Raw genomic sequence first — 21,092 nt, forward strand, 5'->3', positions numbered from 1 at the left:
GGTCTGGACCCGCCTCCAGGCTGGAAATGTGCTAAACTGGCCTAAATTGAATCTCAGCACTTGATGCTGGAGTAGTCATCAGTAATCTGAAGCTGGTTAATGATTATTTAAAGGGTCAGTGTTATGTGTTGTCCAGTACAATCCAATAACTATGTTACCTTCAGTTGTAACAATGCTATATTATAAAATATGACTTAAAAGAAATTTGACTTTGTAATTTAAAGCCTTGAAAAAACTAAAACTCCTGCTATTTCTGAAACTCCACTTTCAAGAAGTCACTACAACATGGCTCCTCTGTTAAACCTTTAACAATGTTTTCACAAGCATTTAACTGAGAAGTAGCATATACAGGTGTCTGGTAATTGCTACTGGCTAGTCTGAAGGAGCGCACTGGGGATTTGCAGGGTGGGCTGCTCTGTGAGGATGAAGCCTGGAAACTGCAGCTCTGAGGACAAGATGAGTCTCAAAGGCCACATTTCATACAGCTGAATGGTTGCCATGGAGATTAAAAAAATTCTCAAACATGCATGAAAAAAATCAAGGAAACACTCTGAGTATGTTTATGATGAGGGAATGAAGTTATAAGTTTCAAAGGCTGATTTTACATAATACTGTCCCATTAACTGGAACCTGCTGGTTGGGAACAACCAGATCCAGTCGCTTCTTTTTGCCCATATGGTGGCGCTGTTGTCATTTCTATAAGAAACTGTGATTATTCTTAGTTTGACATCAAACTAAAGTGATGAAGCAAAACTGTGAAATAATGTATTCAGTTAAATGAATTATTCTCAGTGTGCTTGCTTAATCTTGCATTTTATCAATTTTAGTTCCACCTAAAATGAGGAATAACACCAGTAAAATATTTAGTCTGAAAGCATGTCAATGTCATAAAGGCTGCTTAAAATATTGTCTGATGATTTGTCATTTTGAAAAATAATTTTTAGTAGTTTATTTCCTTGTTTTATTTTTATTTTTTTGAAAAAGCCAGTTTGACAGGTGAGGCTGCGATGGACTGGTGACCTGTCGAGGATGACCCCCCACTCTCACCCGTTGACCTCTGGAGATAGGCACCAGCACCACTAGGGATAAGCCGCATGTGACTGACTGACCGACCGGCCGACCGACCGACCGACTGACGGAAACCACATCTGTTACTCCACATGAACTACTGAAATAATTTGTTATACAGGCATTTTTTGATTGTAGGTTTTACAAAGTTATTTAATTTTTAAACAGTTACTGTAAATGTGAGCATTTCTACAGAATGCAGTCTCTCCATTCATCCTGGGTATTTTGCTCTTTGCCATTTTGTACATTTGCAGTTTTGGTGGTTTCATATCTAATTTTATGTTCTGACAATCCAGAATCCACTTGCTTAACCAGGGTTCAGAATCAGTCAGAAATGAGATATAAAATCTTCATGAGATTATAGTGTTAAATTCATGAACATATTTGACACCCAGAAAAACAAACTGATGCACAATGATGAAGCACAGAATGAGGAAGACCAAGTGGGACATAAACAGGCAAACTGACCTGCATCACAAAAGCCATGGAAATGTTCCATTTATACTGCAGGTCAGCTGGTTATGTATTTATGAGTTATGAAACTTAACCAAAATAAAAACAAACAACAGAACATAAGGGGAAAAAAAATCTCTGTTTCCCACAATGCTCATTATGAAACTTGAGAAGAAAGGCTTTTTTTTCTTCAGTATCTGTAAAAATGACAAACATACAATAAACTGTGATTTGTTTTTCCATCAGCTCTACTCTTTTTGTCACGTCTCCTTGTTTACTGGTTACACTGAGCCCAGCTCATGACATAGTCTTGATAAGCAGGTGTTCTCTGGCGGAGACAAACCAAAGCATCCGTTCTTCTCACTGGCTGCATCCCTTGACAGTCTATTGAAGGGCTTGTGTTGCTGAACATCTCCATCCTCTGTAAAGCTGCTCTCTTGTTCTTCCTCCTCCTCATTGTCACTTCTTTCATCTCTTGTTAGCTTTGACACAGAAAAGTTTAAGGAAAAAAAATTATTAAACTTTCAAAGTAAAGTTCCCTAAAGTTAAATTAGGGAAACAGTTTACCTGAAGTAAAAAATGGTCCCAGATTTACTGAAGGGAAGTACAACAATGATTCTATTGGTATATTTTTTAGCTTAAACAAATAAATCACTTCTTGATGAAACCCTGCAGTATTGTTCTTCTGGTACTCAACCTTTATATGATGTAGCTCTTATCCAAATTCTTTAGGTTTTAGATGCTGTGCAATAGATTTTGATAACTGTTGATCATATGGAGTCCACAGCTGCATTTATGCACTTCTGTGTTCCATCAACCACATCAACAGAGATGACTTTGGAATTGACGTAATGCACTAACACACACACATGCAGTCTCTCAGAAACTGTGAACAACTTACTGTGCCAAACAGAAACTTCCTGATCATGCGGAAGATGAGGTAGGTCCAAAATATGTGGAGGAAGAGAAGAACCACAAGCATCACATTGAAGAAGTAGTAGCCAAAAAAGGCTGGGTAGTGATGAACCGGGTAGACCCAGGTACAGTGGATCAACCTGAAGAACAACAACTGGTGTGAGTGTTTTCCCCCAGTGAAGAGTTAGAAAACAGAACACATGTACCAGATCAGCATTAATCACTTATTCATCCTGTACTATTGTTCACTTCTTAACATTCTTCTGATATATTTGGTGAGTCTGTAAGGTCTATAAAGCCACTCTCAGCATTTTATTCAAGTAGCTTTAGTTTGACATTGGTTTGCACGGGCCTGTGAGTTGTGGTATGTTTGTGTATAAAAAATTAAATACTTTAATTTGGAAAAAAAAAGTTCACTTTTAAACATATAAAGCATAGAAGAATACCAATCACGATACACGTTCTGCACATGAAAATATATTTTGATTTGAGCAAATCTAAATGAAAATGAAATATCTATTGTTCTACGTAATCATGCAAACATGTTTTGTAGTTGTACATTGGAACACTTGGAACAGCTTACCAAAACGGAAAGATTATCAGTCGCGTTACCATAAACACAATGGCAAACGCAACAAAAAGACCATGGCTGGTTTTCTCCCATTTTGCATAGTTGAATAATTTGGCAGACTGAAAAAAACAAAACAAAACATAAGTTTTCAGCAACTAATACCAAAACGTGTCTCATGTGTAGTTTAATGAACAGCAATGGAATTATTAATTGTCTACAATAGTCTTTCTCAAACTATGGTTCCAGACCACTGGTGGTCGCCTCTCAGTGGTCGTGAGCCACTGCACGTAAACAACCGTTTACTTACTGTGATGTGAGCGCAACGTGTGATGCTACAGCTAGCTTACCAAAGGATTGTGTTAAAAGTAATAAGGGAAAACTGACTTAAAATCATTTTGCAGTTTCAAACACCTTGTTTGAACATAAGATGTTCAGAACATACGATTTTGAACAGCTTATGTTCAATGTCTTATGTTAAAGATGTTCTTATATTGAACATCTTCAACATTTTATGTTCAATCAATAAAATGCTTCAAAGTTTTATAGATTCAACATAAAAGCTATAAAATGCTTGTATAGGTGTTGAACATATTCAACACATATATAGACATTTTATATGTTGAATATAAAATGTCTAACATGTTGTTCTTATAATTTTGTTCAACATATGAACAAAATTGTCCACAAAATCAAGCACATTTTGTTCCATGAGTGAAGTAGTTTTTATAATTCACTTCCTAAAAATGATAAAATAACGAACTGCTGACAAAAAGTTACAAATCTAAATACATCAAGTTTGTAAGACATAAAAAAAAAAATATTTTTTTTTTCCAAACAAACAGAAGGAGGTTAAATTTGATCTCCAATGATGAAGAATTGAAACTACATGAGGCTGGTTTGGGAACTATTAATCCCACATTGCACTGCATAAACCCACTTTAGCTGGAGCTCCAGCACCAGAATGGGGAGGGGATTCAGAAAGGAAACTCTGATGTCATAAAAGCTTAGATCAGGGTCCATGACAAACTATACCCCTCAACAGCAAAGATGCATAGGATTCTGTTATTGCACTCAGGGCCTATGCCTGAGTGGTTCTGTGCAAAGATTTCAAAGTGCATAATTACAGCATGTTATGACTAAAATCTCTGGCTTAATAATAATTGTGTCTGAACTTATGATCCATATTTCTAACTGACCTCCAGTAAAATATCAGAAGCATCATGGACCAGTATGACCAGGGTTCCGACTCGAATGAAATTTGCACACCAGGAAAATGACAGAAGGACCAGAGTGGCCAAATGGTGGATGATCTGCTCCTTGAAGTCCTGAATTACAAACAACAAAATGATATCCTTCATTTATCACAAAAATATACAGAGGAAAGGATGTCAACCAATTATAGAAATAAAGCTTCTCAGGAGAGAACATTTTTCATTTTCTGCCAATGGAAGCTTTCATTTCATCCAGTACAGTATTTTCATGTCTAAATTTGAAAGCTTTCTGACTTTCAGAAAAATTTTAACTTTCAGTATTTAACATGCAATCACACAAAATTTACATACAACTCTGAAATTGAGAAACATAATTGACATTTTTATCTTTCAGGTGCATGACTCGCCTTTCTCTTGACATCAAAAGCAACACTGCAGAGAAGACAGCCATAAAAGCTCATCTCCAGGATGTAATACCAGTACTGAGAATCCAGCATGGACTGTGGACAGATATGGACAAAATGAAACAACAGGTCACACTTACACATACAACAGAATTATTCTTCATGGCTGCGCTCTCATTTCAACTCCATTCAGTTTAACTTCTCATTTTCGAGGGGCTGGTGGGGAGCTGCCTGTCTGCAGCAGACAGTGCGTGAGGGGTCATCATCAGACGGAAACTAACCGTACATACAGACTCTCAAACCAAGAGACCATTTAACCTAACAGTCATGTTTGTAGAAGAGGTGAAAGAACCCAGAGAGAACCCAGAGGGAACCGAGAGGGAACCCAGAGAGAACCCAGAGGGAACCCAGAAGGAACCCAGAGGGAACCCAGAGAGAACCCAGAAGGAACCCAGAGAGAACCCAGAAAGAACCCAGAAGGAACCCAGAGAGAACCCAGAGGGAACCCAGAAAGAACACAGAAGGAACCAAGAAGGAACCCAGAGAGAACCCAGAGGGAACCCAGAGAGAACCCAGAGGGAACCCAGAAGGAACCCAGAGGGAACCCAGAAGGAACCCAGAGGGAACCCAGAGAGAACCCAGAGGGAACCCAGAGAGAACCCAGAAGGAACCCAGAGAGAACCCAGAGGGAACCCAGAAAGAACACAGAAGGAACCAAGAAGGAACCCAGAGAGAACCCAGAGGGAACCCAGAGAGAACCCAGAGGGAACCCAGAAGGAACCCAGAGGGAACCCAGAAGGAACCCAGAGGGAACCCAGAGAGAACCCAGAGGGAACCCAGAGAGAACCCAGAAGGAACCCAGAGAGAACCCAGAGGGAACCCAGAGAGAACCCAGAGGGAACCCAGAAGGAACCCAAAGAGAACCCAGAGGGAACCCAGAAGGAACCCAGAGAGAACCCAGAAGGAACCCAGAGGGAACCCAGAGAGAACCCAGAGGGAACCCAGAAGGAACCCAGAGGGAACCCAGAAGGAACCCAGAGGGAACCCAGAGAGAACCCAGAGGGAACCCAGAGAGAACCCAAAGAGAACCCAGAGGGAACCCAGAAGAAACCCAGAGAGAACCCAGAAGGAACCCAGAGGGAACCCAGAGAGAACCCAGAGGGAACCCAGAAGGAACCCAGAAGGAACCCAGAGAGAACCCAGAGGGAACCCAGAAGGAACCCAGAGGGAACCCAGAGAGAACCCAGAGAGAACCCAGAAGGAGCCCAGAAGGAACCCACTCCATGGATGGTTAGAAGATATAAGCAACATGCAGAAAGAGTTCAAACCTGCAACCTTGTTGCTGCTACCAATGTTTTGTAAATTGGTCACTGGGTTCATACAGTTTTGTAAACTGTATGAAAGACTTACAGATGCTAACATAGATAACGTCAATCTGGGTTTCATATTTGCTTAATTAAATTGTTTTGGACATGTCAAAGTTCTTATCTGTAAAAAAAAAAAAAAAAAAATTAAATAAACAAACCTGCTTTGGATAACTTGTCCATACTTGTCTAAAGTCATACAGCCATTCTTTCTGTAAAATATCAATACAAAGAAAATAATAATTGGTCAGTTTATGGAAATCTAATTGGCAAAAGCTGCTGAAACTGAGATGTCTTTTAAAAGGGCAGTATTGTGTATTTTGCAGCCACATAGTGCAAGACTGACAAACTATGTTACCTTCAGAAGTTATAAAAATGCTGAATTTAACAAATATGACTTAAAAGAAATGTATGCAATTTAATGCCTTGAAATTGGGCCTCTGTCTCTTTAAAAACTCTGCCTTCAGAAAGATATCATCACATTTCTCGTCTGCTAACCCTTTACCAACGTTTTTACCAGCTCAGAAGTAACTTGTATGATGAGCTCAGCATATATGCAGTTCCACCAGGTGTTTGCTAATTGCTGCTGGCTAGTCTGAAGGAGTGAAGTTCGTTATTTTATCATTTTTAGGAAGTGAATTATAAAAACTACTTCACTCATGGAACAAAATGTGCTTGATTTTGTGGACAATTTTGTTCATATGTTGAACAAAATTATAAGAACAACATGTTAGACATTTTATATTCAACATATAAAATGTCTATATATGTGTTGAATATGTTCAACACCTATACAAGCATTTTATAGCTTTTATGTTGAATCTATAAAACTTTGAAGCATTTTATTGATTGAACATAAAATGTTGAAGATGTTCAATATAAGAACATCTTTAACATAAGACATTGAACATAAGCTGTTCAAAATCGTATGTTCTGAACATCTTATGTTCAAACAAGGTGTTTGAAACTGCAAAATGATTTTAAGTCAGTTTTCCCTTATTACTTTTAACACAATCCTTTGGTAAGCTAGCTGTAGCATCACACGTTGCGCTCACATCACAGTAAGTAAACGGTTGTTTACGTGCAGTGGCTCACGACCACTGAGAGGCGACCACCAGTGGTCTGGAACCATAGTTTGAGAAAGACTATTGTAGACAATTAATAATTCCATTGCTGTTCATTAAACTACACATGAGACACGTTTTGGTATTAGTTGCTGAAAACTTATGTTTTGTTTTGTTTTTTTCAGTCTGCCAAATTATTCAACTATGCAAAATGGGAGAAAAGTGAGGAGGTCTGTTCTGTTAAGGCAGAAAGTCAAACTCTTGGAAGCTGTAGCTCTGCAAAGGTGGTGTTAGGAACAAACAGTCATTTTGCACAACTGAGTGGTTGCCATGGAGCTTAAAATATTTATGCATGCATTAAAGAGTCAAAAAAACACTCCAGGTATGTTTATGATAAAGAATATCAGGATTGCTCAAAAAAAGTTATTTTACATAATACTGCCCCTTTAATGCTTTTCATACTTACATCATAAAGTGCTGCGATTCCTCCTATAAACGCAGACAGGTAAAAAACAAATCTCCAACTGCAGCAACAGAAGAATCATTGCATGCACACAAATTACATAGCACATTTATGAGTACTTAAGGAAATAATATCATCACAAATACAACTGCACACTTACACAATCAAAGATGACACCACATCAGTGAGGTAACTCCCATGTGGCTATTTGAACTCTGTTTTCTTGCTAACACAGATCATTTTGGTACAATCGCCTTGGACAGAACAATGAACTGTTGAAGTGACTCAAATGTGTCCATCTTGTGTATTTGAGGAGTTAATTTTTTTCAGAATCAGACAGCAAAGTTTTTCTATTAAATAAATCCAGGTGGTATGGGTTGAAGAACACTAATTTCTCTTCATTTTGGTGATTATTTCAAAACCCAAGATACATTTACTAATTAGAATATTCCATCAGAAAAACTAAAAGTATGTGTTTTTTTTATTGCAAAGTTGTGGGCTTTCAGAAAAGTAGGTCCATGTATTGTACAGTATCTCCACACAGGTCTCAGTCTGGGCTCCTTTTGCTAAATCACTGCAAATTGGCTGGAATCATTTTGGGGTTCTGCTGAGGAGTTCATGAAGGCCAGGTTGTTTTGTTCATGGCCTTCAGCCTTCAGATTGCTGCCTTGTTGTTTCTGGTGTCCCTCGTCTTCCTCTTGTTCTAGTCGACCGCTGCGCTCTCACAGTGGACCAGCAGATTACATTTCCCCTCTTCCTCCAAACCCTGCAAGCTTGATTTCAAAATGAACTAACTTTTGTGACGTGGCACAAAAAAATCCAGGAACAAGTCGCCAGAGCAGAAACACGTAAAAATAATAATAAACACATGTTTCTGAGAAAATAATGATTTTCATAACGTTTTGTGTTTGAATGTTGAGACATTTTTTAGTAACTTACATTTTAGGTTGTTGCAGCAGATGTTTTTGTATTAACATCTGCTTCGGAAAACATCCAATTTCAGCTTATAAACTCAATTTGTAACATTTAAATCAAAAGTGCTCAGTCTGTGTGATTCTCAAAAAGGAAAAAGTGCAAATGATGTGGACCTTCTGAAATTATCATTCAAGTTTAAAGTTTAGACAACTTTCAGACCAGGCAATGTAGTTTGGTCTAAACATTGATGAAATACTATAAATAAACCCTAACTACATGTGGCATTCACTTTATGTCCATCAACAACTTTAACATGGGAATCAGATATTTTGCTCACTGGGCATGTCACAATGCTTTATTTAATCACTAACACTTATTTATATTTATTTAGCCAACTAATATTACCTCATAAACAAGCATCCAGACATCCTCACACACACACACACCCAAACCCACACACACGCACGCACACACACCTCCCCACACACACCCACCCACCCACCCACCCACCCACCCACCCACCCACACACACACACACACACACACACACACACACACACACACACACACACACACACTGAGTAGTGACCTGGCTTCTCTGAATTTCTTTAAGACTCCAGGATGGTCCTGCCTCCGTCTTCTTCGGAACCAGCGTTCAATTTGCCTGATAGGCAAACCGCTTTTCTTAGACAGCCCATTAATATCAGCCTGGAATTAAACACACACAAGCAGAATAAATATGTTGAAAGGTAACATGTTCTCAATCATTTTTGTGTTAACAGCTTATATTTAGGAATCGGAAATATCTCAAAAAATACTTGTATTTGCATAGCTGCTCCACAGCTCTTAAAAAAGCTCCATCCAGTGGAAGCCCAGAGGCCTTAAGGGCCCAGATAGAAGAAAGCTGTTGTACTGTAAACCTTCAGTGTTTTGAACAAAGCCACAAGGTTTCATTTGGACACCAGTTGCCAGACTGGTCTTCTTCCAGTTCAAAGTTAGAAATTCAGTCACCAACCCCACAGCCACAATGTTTATAGGCAAAACAATGACATGAGTGAGTCTGCAGCTCCATAGACAACACTGGATCTATTCCAGGAAGTAGGCATGAGGTGGTTGTTCCTGTGAATGACTCGATCATTCACAAGTAGCATTGCAAGCTAACTTCATTTGTGAGAGGAAACTGGAGTTCCCACTTAAAAACCCCCCCAACACATTCACAAGGACTTCATGCAAACTCACCAAGCCCTTCATGCTCACGGAGTTAGTCAAAATGAATTTTCATGTTAAAGTTTTGATGCTCTTCCATTTTTAACATAATAGCATTTCTGTTCGATGTTCACAGATTAACTCTTTCTGTTGCTTTTAATTTACTGTTTTACCTGAAGTGGATTTCTACTATGAGTGCTGTAGTAGTTCTCCAGGATGGGGTTGTGTTCTACTTTCAGATGAACTTGATGTCTGATTCCTGCAGAGACAGCGAGTGGTGTTGCTATCCACCTGCATCACATAAAACATGCATTCAGAAGGAGCCGTGTCAGTGGAGAAGGATTTCTGTGTGCCATTGTAACGGTGGCTCCACAAGAGTGGAGAAGTACGTGGAAATATGAAGCCTGAGCCAATGGCGTCAGATAGATTTAGTTAAATATGAGACGTTCTTTTTCACTGTCTTGACATTATTGATCTGTAGAGTCACTGCTTCAGAGTCAATAACTTAGCATAATAAGGTTTCTTTAGATAAGCAACTTTCCCATTGATTGTTATTGTAATTAAACTAGGCTTAATATGTTGATATTAAAAAAGGGTTGCATGGTAAAATATTTTTTAAGACCTGACTACAATAAATTGAAGTGTGCCATCATAACATCACAGTGTGAAAAGATAAATAGAAATGAATTTCTTGGCAAAGTGCTATACTGTACTTTATTTATGCTTATTTTCTAAGAACCTACAGTAAGTTCTGAGATTTTAGCCCTGATCAACATTCAGCACACCCTCCATTCAGCATTTTTTATTTTCTTTTTGCTCTAGATCACCATGAAAACTGAAAACATACAAACATGAACTTACAATACAAACAACAAAGCAAAACGCATCTCGCTGCTTTCACTGGAGGAATGAAAATCATTTGTTTTTGTGTACGCAGACATTTGAATCTCGTTGACAATTGTTTTCCGACCATTGACAGTAAAACTGATTGCTGCAAGATTTTATAAGGCCTGTCCTGATTGGTTACGGCACTCGATAAGGCCCAAAATACAACATGAAAACTACAGGCGCCATTAAACCAAAACTAAATACAAAGAACCAACAGTGTCAATCAAAGCAGACAAACATCTATAAACAATCTGCACAATGTTGGAAATTTACTTTAAATAAGTTAATTGATGTAAATGATGTAAATGATGATGTAATTAAACTAAATTGTGTAAAATAATTTACACAATTTATTTTAAACAATTTACAATCTGTTACACTTTGCTTTATAAGTTGAACTATTTTTTAAAGGCCAACACCAAATCCTCAAGAACACAGAGATAGTATCTGTTCTTTACTCAAGGTGGGAAAAACAAGAACAAAGTTCTTTTTGGCCACTGAACAAGAACTTAAGTACATCAGCTCCTTGGAAGTTTATATCCCTCCCACTCTACCACACCTCATGCCCACACTTCATATTTCTCAGAAACTACACAAGTCAAAAGTTCTGCCTGCAAAATGTGTCAAAAACCGTTGAATGAAAAGAATGATTCTGTTCTGCTCTTGCTAACTTTGTTCTTCAGACTGTGTGTTTTCCTTAATACATACATAGAGTCCTTTTGTTAGTCTTTTAAAACTATATTTAATTAATTATTTGTAGAAAAATGCATACCATACATAACACATATTGTAATCTGCATGTGAACTCTTACCTTTCAAACAGGTATCTGACCAGTAAAAGGCTGAAGGCGTAGGGGACTGTGACATAGAGATGTGAGGCTTTGGCATAGACCAGACCGTCCTTGTCCTCCAGATCGGCCCAGGACAGCTCTGCAGGCAGCCACAGCTTGTCCCACCAGAACCACTGGTACAGAGAGTCCAACATCTCCTTTCTAAGCAGGCAAAGCAAACAGGGTGTGAAGATGAGACAACAAACAGAAGAACAGCTTCATTAGAAAATGTTAGCAGTTGTATCAAGTTCCCTCTACACACTAACTCACAGCTGAGGTCAATGTAGACTCTACTAAACTAACTTGGAAGGAAACCTGGAGAAAACACACGTGCACAGGGTCCAGTCATTTCTTATTGTGTTTTATTTATTCCTGTGGTCTCAGTGAAAAAGCAAAATAACATTTCAGAGAGAACCTCCACCAAGCAGTGTGCATTTAAAGATGTGACAATTTCCCTGTACATACAGCCATGTTTACTTAGCAAATATTGACCTATTCATCGCTCCCTTGGTTTCAAATCCACACCTTTTTAACAACCGTCCCTCCCTGTCATAGACAGAGAGAGAGAGCAGGGCTGGCAAAATAAACAAGGCAAATGCTGACAAAGAAAGTCCGGGTTGAAAGTAACCTGAAACAGGTGCAGGTGATAATGATGAGCTGATGCTAACCTGGAACCTGCAGCACTTCACCTGTCACTGAAGAGCAGAAGCTGAAATGTTCCAGGATTTATTTCTAGGATCTGAAACATCAGGAATGTCAGTTTTTCCTTGCTGCTGTTTTAATTGTTATTATTATTATTAACACTCAGTGTAACATGTGCATGGATAATTAAACTTCCTGGATTTTCTTCATCAATGTCGTACCGTGTATAAGGATGTGAACAGGATTTCCAACACTAAGACATTACAGAACAAAGAAACAATCAGGAAGTAGGGATTGTTTCTGTAGGTTACTGGTTTTTTTCTATCATTGTGTCTTTGGGCAAGACGCTGCACCTGCTGATGGTGGTCAGAGGGCCTGGTGGTGTGAATATCAGCCATTGACTGTAATTTATTACTTTTTCTGTAATAAGTTTTAAGTCTAGTTAATCATTTTTTTCTTGAAAATGTCAAATGTTTATGGATTAAGAGCTTACTAATTTTTTTCCAAGTTATGCTTTATGAGCTGCTCCAGTTCTTTGAGCTTCCTGGCCTCCTTGTCTTATGCTCCTTTCACAGAAACATTCAAGTCCAAAACAGTAATATTACTTAGAGCAAAAGAAAACACACTGGTGAAGCAACCTTCCACATACATCTGCCAGGAATGTGAAGGAATTTGGACTTAAAATGTCAGATTTGAAGGCAACTTATTGCATTGGAGTTTATTTGGGGGTACCAGAATAAAGAGGACTAAACAGATGCAGACCACACCCTTCAAATTTTCCTTTCTAAGAGGTAATAATAATAATTAATAATAAATAATTATAAGAATAAGAGGAATAAACTTTATTTAAAACATCAGAATCAAATGTGCTGAACATAATTACAGCACATCTGCAGAACCTTGGCAGGCTGAACACAGCTGCTTAAGTTCCACTCTCAGCACACACGCCCACATATATAAACACACACACACGCACTCATAAATGTATAAATGGCTGCAATGTTAATGGAGACCAGAGCCAGGCGACCCATATTATTGATTTTCCTTTGAGCTGACAAACAAAGCTGAGTACACAATGAGGGAGTGTATCACCGCTCCGACTGATTCATAACAAACCACTGAACCTGAAACTGAACAGGAAGAAGCTGAAGCTTGCTTCATGCCATTCATTTGTGGCTCCTTTTATTTTTCACTTGGTTCAAACTGTAGTTCATACACAATTAAAGCATAATTTATTTTTGTTGTATAATAGATTTCGTGTGTATTTCTGTTTAAACCACACTTGTGATGAATGAAGCCAAAAATAAGGAAGCGCAATAATTCCACTGTATCAGCCGATATTATGTCCAGTAAGTCGGGAGGAACTCCTGTCAGGAGTGATTTCAGCTCTGAGCTAACAGGACAAACCCAGACATTGACATCCTGTTCGTCTCAAACAAAAAGGTTTTATTTATCCAAAGTGACTAATGACAGTCTTTTTACAGCATTAGGACAAACTTCATAAACCTTGAGTTTGTAATAAATGAGTCCTCCAGGTAACCTTCAGGGCTCAATGTTTCTACACCCAGAGCTACACATACTTAAAAAGTGAATTATGCCAAAACAGTGTGTGACGGTCAGATTAAAAATCACATATCAAGGTCAAAGTGAAACAGACTTACCTGTCCACTAACTGCCATCAAACACAGAAGGTGAGGACAGTTGTTTCCACCCCAGGTGGCTGTCTGTTTGCCGTGAGAAATGAAGGCTGGCAGGACAGCCCTTTATACCACCCCTCCCCAACACAAACACACACGCACGCATAGATTCCCAGCAACTAGTCTCTGTATAACGTTTTTTGGGTAACGCCCAGCACAGCTACAATTACCTGCACAGGTCTTTTTCTCCCCTCCAGGAAGTAAAGGCAGGCTGACAAGCAACATCGGGTGTTTTTCTGCCCTGAGGAGATCTTAATGTTCCTTTACCAAGTTTCTGATATCGCACAAAATAACAGATACCATCCAAATTAGCATGGTCATGGCCATTGGGCCGAAAACTAACAACTTCTCCAAGATCTATTCCATCCCACTTGTGAGTTTCAGCGTCCAAAGTTTGTCTGCGAAAGATTTGCATCCAATTCGCACCTCTGTCTCACTGCTTCAGTCTGAGTATTCAGCTCAGTTCCTCACAAATCCGTCGATATGCCAGGCATCCACAAGCTCCAAACAGCAGAAACCCTGTTAACATGAGTCTAAATAAATCCAGGATGATACTCACTGATTATGTCCAGTCAGGACCTCCAACCTTTCCAAACAAGCCTCACTTGTTCAGTGTTTTTCTAAATGTTCCATTAGTTTTGTTCAGTGAAACATGAGCAGGATTTTGCTGTGTAAATCTGCCTTACATGTTTCCACGTTCTAATGCCTGCAATAAAAAGACTTCCATCTCATACAGTGCTTTGTGAAGATACTCAGACGCTTTACATGAAATCAGACATTTTTCATTCACACACACATTCACACACTGACAGTAGGAAGTTACTGGACTGTAGACACAGCTGCAGCCTATCGTTGTAACCCTGCAGTGACAGGATGGTCCTTTCTTTCTCATCACTCTCAAATTAAAATCACAGTAGTGACACACCTCAAGTTAAAAACATCTTTTTCTGGAAGGCTAATTAAGTTTTCAAAAATATTTTATTTTTCATTAAAACAGCTTATGAAAGTGGTGACCTCTGATAACAGTTCTCTACTTGTGCGAGAAGCTTCAGGAGTGATGAAGGGTTGTACGGGAAGAGTTGTTTAGTCTGCAGCCTCATCACCACCTGTCTGAGTTCTGACAGGCAGGAGACGGCTCTGTCCAACAAGTCAACTTTCTCACTTTGTATCGCTGATAAACTGGGTTTGGTTTTCAGCTTGGAGCTCCTGTCAGTCATCAGTGCAGCTGTGGTTTCAGACAGTTTGTACCCATCAGGGGTTTCTTCACTGGACTCGTCAGAACTGTCATACTCTACAAGCCGAAGCCCAACGCCTGAATTGGACCCTTCCAGTGATGGGACTGAATCTCCAGGCTGCTGGCCTTCACCATGCTCACATCCATGAGCGTCAGCAAGACGCTTCACATCTCTGTGTCTGCACGCCGCAGCAAAGCCTGGCCAGTCTCCTCTGAGGTACTTCAGGTAGCGAACAAAGTATTCCAGGAAGCAGGTTTCCGAGGAGATGAGGAAGTCCAGGAGAATGCTGTGGTCAAAGGAGAGGCTCTGAAGCAGCAGCACAAAATGGCAGTGAGGGTTGCATCCAGATGCACAGGCTGCATCCAGCACTGAATGACTGTCCCAGCCTGAACACCGTCTGGAAGACATGAGTCCCCGTGGTAATTAGTCCTCCCTGCCTGAAGGAGCGCTCACACGTACAGAGTCAGCACTTTCTTGACAGTTTTTATGTTAAAGATGGGCAACTTTAACATTTTTGGATTGGAACTAAGCCCAAAATTATTCATACCCCTGCCAGTGAATGGAAGTCATTTTTTAAGGCCGACAGCTACAGATTAGGATGACAGTACAGAGGCCTTCTAACCTCAAAGACTTGGACCTCATCAAAGAAGCTGGGCAGCGGTAATAAGAAGAGGTTTAAATAGTGTAACAATGGGCATGGTGTGGCGTAGGGGATAACATGATCCACGTTTGGAGGCCTTGAGTCCCCAACACGGCTGTCAATGGTTCAATTCCCAGACCCGACGATATTTGCTGAATTTCAGACATAACAACTGGAGTCCCAGACCCGACGATGTTTTACTGCCTCTTCTTACCCTCTTCCTGTCAGCCTACTTTTATATAAAGGACACTAGAGCCCACAAAAAACCCCTGGGGGGGCTAAAAAAAAATTTTAAATAGTGTAACGACAATTGATTTATCCATTGATTACACTGGTCAACAGCCAGCAAAATATCTGGTTGTTTTTCTACTGTTTTAGGGTAATTTTGATGGGCTGGATAAAAAACAGTGGTTTTGTTTAATCAGCCCAATTTACATGTACTTACCCTTATCAGTGTTTATTAGTCAATTTACAGAAATCCCAGTTTGTATCATTAAATTCATACACTCTGTTAGAAAACTTTAAAAAAAATCTAAAACCTTTTTTGGATGGAAATGAACTGATAATGTCACAAAAATGTCATCAATTTAGTCAGAAGATCAGATTTCTCTGAATCACATTAGAATAAAAACTTGACCTGAGTGAGAAATATGAATGTCATTTTTGGATCCAGTGGTTCTAAATAGTTCTAAATTCAGTTGATAAAACAGACAACTTCCCCCCCAAAAATTTTTGTAGCCCAGTCTTAAGAACATAATTTTTGACAAGTCTTTTTTTAAAATAAACACAATCTATAAGTTACACTTTTACATGTATAGGTATAAAAATGACAGTTCTGAGGGACGCTCAACTCATTTTCTGTCACAAACAAACTTCTTGATTGAGTGAAAATAGTTGGAAATCTAACTCGGCCAGGACTGTGAATAATTCTGGGCTTCGATCTGCATCATGTAGTCAGAAAGCAATTAAACAAGTTGATGACACTCTCAGCTAATATCTATTTTACCTGCAGCTGATGAATATGGACAGAGATGCACTGGCTGCCTCTATGAGGTCATCATCCTGTTCTCCAAACAGCAAGCTGATCCAGCTGCAACAGTGACTGACTTCAGTCTTAGAGACGTCCAGCCTCCTCAACCAGGACCACAGACTCTGGAGATATGAGTCAACCTCTGAGGATCTGTCCACACCTGCAAGCAGCACAGCAATACCATCATGATTCCCAAAGGGTACACTTGATTTTAGACTCCAGTTGTTATGTCTGAAATTCAGCAAGATCTGGAGAAATACACACCAGACCTTTCCTGACCAAAATGATTTATGGTTTTCTTAAAAAGGCCTGAACTTTCAATCCAACATTTCATTCTAAGGTTTATACAAAATTGGAAAATTAAAAAACTGCAGTAGGTGTTGCGTTACAGTTACAGTCTTTAAATGCAAAAGGAATTAAAGAGATTAAAAGATTATCTTCAATTGAAAACATAACTTAAACTCATTTAAAAATATTTTATTCATCCCAGAGGGAAATTACATGTAATAAAAAAGAGCTTCTCCTCCTCCCGGTGTTCCTACTGCCATCTGCAGGAATTCACCGCTCAGTCAGAAACAACCAATCAGAGCCAGGAGGAGGGTCTTGGTGCTGTGAATTCCTGTGTACGTGCTCCTCAAACCCTTCCCTTACTCTCAGCTATGCTAAAACTTATTGCTAACATTAGGGTGTTCAGGCTAGTTAGCACAGCCACCAATCATAGAGAAGCAGTTTTTTCTGGGACAGTAAGTTGTTTCTCCACCATTATTACATTTAGCAGAAAGTACATGGCATTGATTGACACTGCTTAAACCCTCCTTCCTCCTGGCTCTGATTGGTTGTTTCTGCATATGGCTGTAGGAGCACAGGGAGGAGATCAATCTTTTCATTAATTAACTGTATGATGACATAGTGATAATTTGATCAAATATGTAAAAAACAAACAAAACAGGTTAATAAAAGTTACAAGCTGCAGCTTTAACCAAGCATGCATGTATTTGGAGGGTGAGCACAGAGAATCCATGCATGCACCTGGAGAACATATGAGCAACATGCAGAACTTAGCTGTAATCCAGCAGTGGTAAGATCACCACTGTCCAGACCTACAACATAAAGTCACAAAGCTGAACTCTGACCTGCAGCAGCAGCTGTCTGGAGGTGAAGCTCTACAGACTTGAGAAGAACCAGACTGACTGCCCTCAGCATGGTGCCGTCCGGTTTCAGGCCTTCCTTTTCTCGCCCTCCGAAAAACACGGCCCGTTCCACCTGTAGGCTCTGCAGCCAGTCAGCAGTCACTGCCTGTAAGACACACTGAGCCAGCACACAGCGGTCAGCACACAAATCTCTGTGCTCCCGTACGGACAAAGCCACTCCCTCCAGGGACCAGTCCTCTCCCAGCTTCTGAAGCAGAACTCTCTTGAGCAAAAGCAGGATTCGCTTTTTCACAAAGTAGTCAGAGCAGTGGCTGACGGTCAGCAGGAGCACTGCAGACTGGACTGCAGGTATCCTTTGGCTTCTCAGGCTGAGCCCAGCTCCACAAACCAAACCCGATGCAGTCAGAACCTCCAGCAGGTCCAATAGCAGACAGAACGTCATCCTCCATGAGCGACCGAAGCCAACCTCTGTCCTCTCTTCAGGAAGCAGCTTAGAACACAAAGCAGTCAGGCTGCAGTCAAATGCTGCCACGACCTCTGCAAAGAGCACTGACGGAGGAACAGACAGACACGCAATTTAGACCCAAAAACAGAGAGAGTCAGGAGTTAGCAGAGGGGAGAGTAATGTGCAGCACAGAACAAATACTACAGGACTCATTCTGAGATATCCACAAGGGAACTAAGTGATCCTGAAGACTGAAGCAGGATGTAATGAAACCAAGAAGAAGTACCTTGATTCGAATGTTTGAGGAGCTTTTTGACAACTTCAGTGAGAGACCAAAGGCAGGCGTCAAGTTCAGGACCAGGAGCAGAGCTGCTGAAAGCCTGCACACATTGCTTCTTCCAAACAGGACTCACTGCACCCTGGAGAGGTCACATATGGGAGGTTTTATTAAAATAAATAAATAAATAAATAAATCATTGCTGAGCAGTATGTGCCAGTATTAACTGTTTGTGTAGCTGGATCACAAACCAGGCTGGAGGTTTAGGAGAACAAATAAGAGCAGGATACAAAGTGGAGAAATCAATTAATTAAAAACTCCATTAAACTCAATTCAGTATAAATTAAAAATAATATATTTATCCCAAAAGAAAATCAAAAGCTGTGATGAAGAATTGTGGGAGATAATGCAGCTCAGCAGTCCTGTCACTTTGAGAAAGAACGTCTCTGTGGGAGTCAGCCATATTTAAAAAAAAAAAGATTTATGCACAAATTGAACAAGTGATCTTTCATAACTGGCCAACAGATGAACAGCCTAAGTTTGAATGCAGCTCTCATTTTGTTTTCTGTGTTTCAAGGCTCTGCTTACACAAAAAGAAAATGTGTCATTTTTCCCACAATCTTAAGATTTTCATGATCTGAAACACATTTGACTTTAAAATTAACAGATTAAAATGTGTAATGGTCTTCGGACTCACATTGTTTGAGTCTAAACAATGTGGCAGTTTTATTTTTTCACCTGTATTATAAATTTGTCAGATTATGATTATGCTTGTCAGACCAACAGAAAAATATGACAGCATGTTTCTGCAGAGGAGGGTCTTGGTGCTGTTCGAAAATGAGTACATTTCCACTAAAAGAAAAACATATTGAAATTTTGAGTTTAATCTCAGGCAATTTATTAAAAAAGAATGACATTTTTTTTCAAAGGTCAAAATTTCTGACAATCTCAAAGCTTCTGAGTTTTTTGGGGAGAAATGTACTCTCTCATACATTGGCCCATTTACAAGAAGTTGGAAAAGAGGCGGCACTGTCTGTTAGAATATTCCACCACAATATCGATTGTTGGATTATTTGACAAGAATAAGATCAGCATTGAGGAGTCCTGAAGGTAAGAATGTTCTGGAAAAGTCGTTTCCTTTTTTGAACTACTCACTGCTGTGCTGATGAGGTGGAGAACACACACAGATGCAGACTTTGCAGCCAGATGTGAGATCAGCTGATCCTCAGACCGGAAGTGGAACACCTGAGGAACAAAGCGGGTTCTTCATGATGACGTCTTCTCGTGTTTGTCTGCGTCTTCACCCAGGAGGTTACTTACAAGCTGAGACATGAGGTCCATGCGGTCAAACAGCAGGCTGAGGATGTCCCCCCAGGGTCCCCGGACAGCTCCATGCAGGCTGTGAGCGGACAGCCCGCAGCAGATCTTCCTCAGCAGAGTCAGACTGAAGACGATCAGCTCCCACGCGGCTTCAGCGCCTTCCTGAGTGTCCCTTTCCGGCACCTGTCCACAAACGCCAGCAAAGAGCTGCCTGGCAACCTCAGCAGCGCTTAGTGTAGGACATGCTCCTCCCACTAGAGCCCGGTAGCAGGAGGACAGCTCTCTGATGGGGGACAGCTCTCTGATGGAGGACGGCCCTGGACTCTGAGGGACAGCCATCCTTCATCTCATCAAGTCCATTTTGTTTCCTCACTAATGGGGTTCTCCTCCTCCTCTTCTTCCTCCTCCGTCTTCTTCTTCTTTGATGTTCATTGGCGTTTGGCAAACAACGAGACAGTTGCACTGCCGCCACCAGCTGGTAGTAATCAGCTATGTTCATTTGAGATAATGAAATGTTAGAACTTTAACTTTTTAAAGTTATTTCTAAATAGATTACCGGTTGGGTTGTTTACAGCAGCCGCCTGCCTGGCGTCCCGCCAGGCTGGAAGAAACGTCACAGGCTATGACACAAATCCTTGTTGACAGAAATGATGAAATTTAATATTTATTCACATTTTTATAGCATTGGAAAACGTTTAGAATTATCGTGTCATGTTTGCCCTCCTACAGAAACCATAAATGATGGGAGTGTATCACATGAAATGGGAAAAGAGAAGTCATTTTCTTGTTCAATTTATATTGTTTTTTATTCTTCATTCCTAACAATCCCACTCTAATTTATGTGTCAAAGAAAAGTTTGTATGCAACAGTTTAAAATGGTGCATCTTTGATTTAGAGTAAAGAGTAATTATCTTGTCATTGGAGAGTTGTGTCAATTCCACCTTCCTTTCACCTCACATGCAGATGTATGTCTGTGAGGTTTTAAGCTACTATAATGTCAACAGAACCACATTCTGGCTGCATTCAGACACAATCAGCAAAGTATTTTACTTTAAAACTGTCAGCATTGCCACCTGTGCCTCTGAGGACAAGCATACGAGAAAAGACAAGAGACAGAAACATTTTCCAGTGCAAATATGTGGAGGATTGTTCCATCTATGCAACACAGGCCGCCTTTGGGGTTTGGGGTTGTAGTTTTGGTTATTTGAGATTTTTTTATGGTAACCAGTCGCTCGTTGTAAAAACGAACAATACCTCATTACCATAGTAACACATCATAATTGTCCAAAAGAAAAAAAAAGTG

General features: G+C 39.9%; 1 protein-coding gene across 2 annotated transcripts; it reads right to left on the reverse strand.

The window, feature by feature from the left end:
* Nucleotides 1-1,013: 1,013 nt before the first annotated feature.
* Nucleotides 1,014-20,388, reverse strand: LOC129379324 (ceramide synthase 2-like). Of its 2 annotated transcripts, XM_055060044.1 has the most exons (15): nucleotides 19,790-20,388; nucleotides 19,625-19,714; nucleotides 18,479-18,611; nucleotides 17,730-18,296; nucleotides 16,573-16,756; nucleotides 11,335-11,514; nucleotides 9,808-9,925; nucleotides 9,018-9,136; nucleotides 7,517-7,574; nucleotides 6,148-6,198; nucleotides 4,626-4,718; nucleotides 4,204-4,332; nucleotides 3,020-3,126; nucleotides 2,423-2,576; nucleotides 1,018-2,003 (listed from the first exon to the last, which is right to left on the reverse strand). In XM_055060044.1, exons 1-15 carry the CDS (start codon nucleotides 20,126-20,128, stop codon nucleotides 1,803-1,805), a joined length of 2,523 nt encoding a protein of 840 aa, XP_054916019.1. In that variant the 5' UTR covers nucleotides 20,129-20,388; the 3' UTR covers nucleotides 1,018-1,802. The 2 variants fall into 2 exon arrangements, with proteins under 2 accessions (XP_054916020.1, XP_054916019.1); XM_055060045.1 differs by lacking the exons at nucleotides 16,573-16,756; nucleotides 17,730-18,296; nucleotides 18,479-18,611; nucleotides 19,625-19,714; nucleotides 19,790-20,388 and adding an exon at nucleotides 13,656-14,672 and having other exon boundaries at nucleotides 1,014-2,003.
* Nucleotides 20,389-21,092: the final 704 nt, after the last annotated feature.

The sequence above is a fragment of the Poeciliopsis prolifica genome, unplaced genomic scaffold, assembly GCF_027474105.1.
Source record: "Poeciliopsis prolifica strain line A6 unplaced genomic scaffold, Auburn_PproV2 SCAFFOLD057, whole genome shotgun sequence".
Classification (NCBI taxonomy): Eukaryota; Metazoa; Chordata; class Actinopteri; order Cyprinodontiformes; family Poeciliidae; genus Poeciliopsis; species Poeciliopsis prolifica.